General features: G+C 51.0%; 1 protein-coding gene across 1 annotated transcript in view; it reads left to right on the plus strand.

Annotated features, from left to right (window-relative positions):
- The first annotated feature begins 208 nt into the window (after positions 1-208).
- Positions 209-3677, plus strand: part of LOC104358180 (zinc finger protein 271) — a 15014-nt gene continuing 11545 nt past the window's right edge. The window contains exons 1-4 of the mRNA XM_042802528.1: positions 209-232; positions 1065-1149; positions 2945-3139; positions 3490-3677. The exon at positions 3490-3677 is cut by the window's right edge and continues 1040 nt beyond it. Coding sequence (XP_042658462.1) covers positions 209-232; positions 1065-1149; positions 2945-3139; positions 3490-3677 — 492 coding nt within the window. The remainder of the gene's footprint in view (positions 233-1064; positions 1150-2944; positions 3140-3489) is intronic.

Genomic DNA, 3677 nt, shown 5'->3' on the forward strand with positions numbered 1-3677 from the left:
GGAAAGGAAAAGCGTGGAAAAGTCCTTTTTCTTCCCAAAAGGGGTGCCGCGAGGACGCGGGCCGGCTCCATCCCCGCCCACCCCCCGCGCCGGGGCCGCCCCTCCCCGCCCCGCGGGAGGCAGCGGCGGGCGCGCAGGTAACGCGGGTCCCCGCGCTGCGGCCGCCGGGGCTGCGCCGGGTCCCGCGGAACCCCCGCGGAGCGCGGCCATGGCTGCGCTGGAGTCCGGGCAGGTAAGGGGGAAGGGGCGCAAGGGGGGGCGGGGGGGCACCGCGGCCCGCGGGACCGGCCGCGGAGCGGGGCGGCCGGCGCCGACCTTCGGCTGCCGCTGTAAATTCGGGTTTAAAAAAAAAACAAACAACCCAATGATTTCGTAATTTGATATTTTTTTAAAATTATTTCTTTAGTTAATTTATTTCTGACTTTGTTTTTTTTTTTTTTTAATTTATTTATTCTTTTTTTACATCAGTTATTTGGTTTTTGGTTTTAATTTTAATTTGTTACTTTGTTAGTTTTTTTAATTTTTAATTCTTTACTTTGGCTTTTAAAATTTTAATTCTTTTTTAATAATTGTAGTTCGTTGGGGTTTTTTGTTGGTTCTTTAGTTTTTTTATTTTATTTCTTTGGCGTTCTTTTAAATTTAGATCTTTGTTTTATAATTTTAGATCTTTAGTTTTATTAATTTTAGTTCCTTGGTTTTTTTAAATTTTAGATCTTTGTTTTTTATTTCTTTCGTTTTTAAAATTTTAGTCCTTTCATTTTTTTAATTTTGATTCGTTTTTTATTTTTAGTTCTTTTTTTTTTTTTTAATTTTAGATCTTTGTTTTTTAGTTTTAGATCTTTGGGGTTTATTTATTTATTTTTAAATTTTAATTCTTTGTTTTTTAAATTTTAGTACTTCAGGTTTTTTTATTTTAGTTCTTACTGGTTTTTTATTTTTAATTTTTACTTTGGAATGTTTTATTTCGGTTCTTTTTTTTTTTTTTTTTAATTTTGGTTCTTTCTTCCTTTTTAATTTTAACAATGCTGCCCCTCTGTTGCCCCTTCCCCCCCCCCGCCCCCCAGGTGCCCGAGGCTCTCCAGGAGGTCACCGTCACGGCCACCGAGACGCCCCGGCCGCTCTCCAGCCACCCCCCCGCCCTCCCAGCAGGTAGGGACCCCCCCCCCCCCCCCCCCCCCAAATCCCTGGTGGTCACCGGTGGCTTTTCGTGGGGGGGGGGGCGGGGCCAGGGGACCCCCCCCCCCACTCGTGTTCCGGGGGTGCCTCTCCAGAGGGGCTCCTGCTTTCAACCAACCAGGCTCCTTTTAAAAGAAATCCGGGTTTTTCGCCTCATTTTTCTGGTTTCATCCCCAGCCCTGTCTTCATCCCCAGCGGGAGCTTGGGGGGGTCACTGGGTGCTGGCCCCGACACCCCCAATCCCTCGGGGTGCTCCCGCCTGGGGGGGGGGGGGGGGGGGCGCTCCTCTCCCACCCCCTCCAGGACTAAAAATGCCAGAAACGGGTTAAAATCCCGGCGCTGGGCTCGCGGTGCCCCCTCCTGACGGCTCCGGGCCACTTCGGGGCACGGAAAAGCCCCCCGGGGGCTCCTCCAACCACGAGACGTGAGTGGGGGGGATCCGGAGTGGGGGGGATCCGGAGTGGGGGGGATCCGGGAGGGGAGCGGGAAAGCTGGAAACTCAACCCAAGCTGAGATTTGAGGGCGCTCGGGCGCGCGAGGGGCGGCTTTGGGCGCCGTTCTCGTGGCTTTTGGCTTTTTTGGACCACAAGATGAATCAACGTGAACTTAATCTCACCGTCCCGCTGGGTTTGCTTTTTATTTTGTTTTATTTTGTTTTATTTTATTTTGTTTTATTTTGTTTTATTTTATTTTGTTTTATTTTATTTTATTTTGTTTTATTTTGTTTTATTTTATTTTACTTTGTTTTATTTTATTTTATTTTATTTTATTTTATTTTATTTTATTTTATTTTATTTTATTTTATTTTATTTTATTTTATTTTATTTTATTTTATTTTATTTTTTTTAAGGTCCTCCTTGCTCTTTTAAGACCTGATTTAATTTTGAGGCTGGGTAGCGTCAGCACTTCACCTTCTCAGCTTGACCTTTCAGGTTACTGCTGGTTTTCTAGATGCTGCCCAGGAGAAGACCGTGCCGCCCTCGGGCACGCTGAGCTCCTCCGGCCAACAGATAATTAACAGATAATTAACGGCAACGTTTGGGCCTTGACAGACACTAACAGAGCAGATAAAAGTCACATTTTCACCTGCCGCCCGCTCGGTCCTCGAGCATCGGCTCTTCCTTCACGCGCTTCTTCTCCGACGTCCCACGCTCGGAGGAGATGCTCAACGGATGCGACCCCTTAATTTGGGAGCGTGGCTTGTGCACCGTGCCCCTGGCAAAGGCTTTTCTCCAAGCGGAGCTGGGGAGAGCGGCTCACCCGGGCGAGATGCCTCCAAGCCGCGGTGCCGGCGCGCTTGCTTTTACTCCTATTTTTTTTCTTTTTTTTTTTTTTTTTTTTTCCCCCCAGCCTTCCTTTTCCTCCCGCTCGATATTCCCTGAGTCCTCCCAGATGGACAACCTCTACCTTCCTTCCAGATGGACAACCTCTACCTTCCTTCTGGATGGACAACCTCTGCCTTTCTCAACTGCTCTTGATCTCACGGGGCTTTTCTGTCACCTTGAAAAGTGGTCTCGGGGCTGATTCCTCTCTGGTTCGAGCGTCTTATTCCCTAGGATGCCTTCTCCACCACCTGGAAAGCTCTTGTAGATGCCCTCAGCAGACCCTGCTGGGAGACCAGACCCTTCCCTTCTCCGAGAGCTGTGGGCACCTGGATTTTCTTCCTCTTTTCGGGATGAGTTTTAAGGTCACGGGCTCCATCTCCTCTAAGGAGGCATCACAGATGGTTGTTGTCTACCCAGTAACCCACCGCTGTCTACCTGAGCAGGCTTCCCCGCGTATAACCCCGACCTGCTCGCTCGGCTGGAGCACGGGGAGGAGGTTTGGATCCCCGACATCCAGAGCTCGGAGGAGGAGGAACAACCGGCGAGACCCCTCTTGAGGTTGCGGACGAGGAGAAGGAAGCGGTGGAGAAGCTGCCGAGGTGCCGGGAGCTCCTCCGGCTCCAACTCCTCTCGCTCAGGTAAGGGACTTTGTTTTCCGCCCCAAAACGGAGACGCCGGGTGTCACGCCTTGCCTCCAGCAAGCGAGGTCGCACTGGGAACCGGTGTAACTGGGGGGAAAGGGGGGGGGGGCGCAGGGCCGTGAGGACCCACTCGGGTGTTGGCAGCAGGAGATACCAAACGCTTCTCCTGGCTGGAGGCTGCTGCTGCTTCTGGATCGGCGTAGCCAGAGAGGTTTGAGGGATGAAACCAGTCACGTTTTGGGGTGCTTCTCTCCATCCCTCCCCCCAGCTCCCTCCCCGGCATGTTCGGGATGGAGGTAGAGGTGGAATGCCTCTTTTTTTTTTTTTTTTTTTTTGGCTTTTCCCAGCAGACGATGGGTGGTCGAGCGAGACGGAGGAGGACACTTCCCAGGATGAAGACGGAGAGCTGGGCGGCGGGTCGGCGACGAAACACAGAGGCGGCCTCTCCCTGGGCTACGACCACCCCAAGAACCACTCGGGAAGGAGATCGGCGTCTTCCAGCCACAGCAGGAGGAAGCCCAACGCCAAGAACCCC

This window comes from Tyto alba, unplaced genomic scaffold (genome assembly GCF_018691265.1).
Source record: "Tyto alba isolate M040663 unplaced genomic scaffold, T.alba_DEE_v4.0 Super-Scaffold_100000100064, whole genome shotgun sequence".
NCBI classification, from domain to species: Eukaryota; Metazoa; Chordata; class Aves; order Strigiformes; family Tytonidae; genus Tyto; species Tyto alba.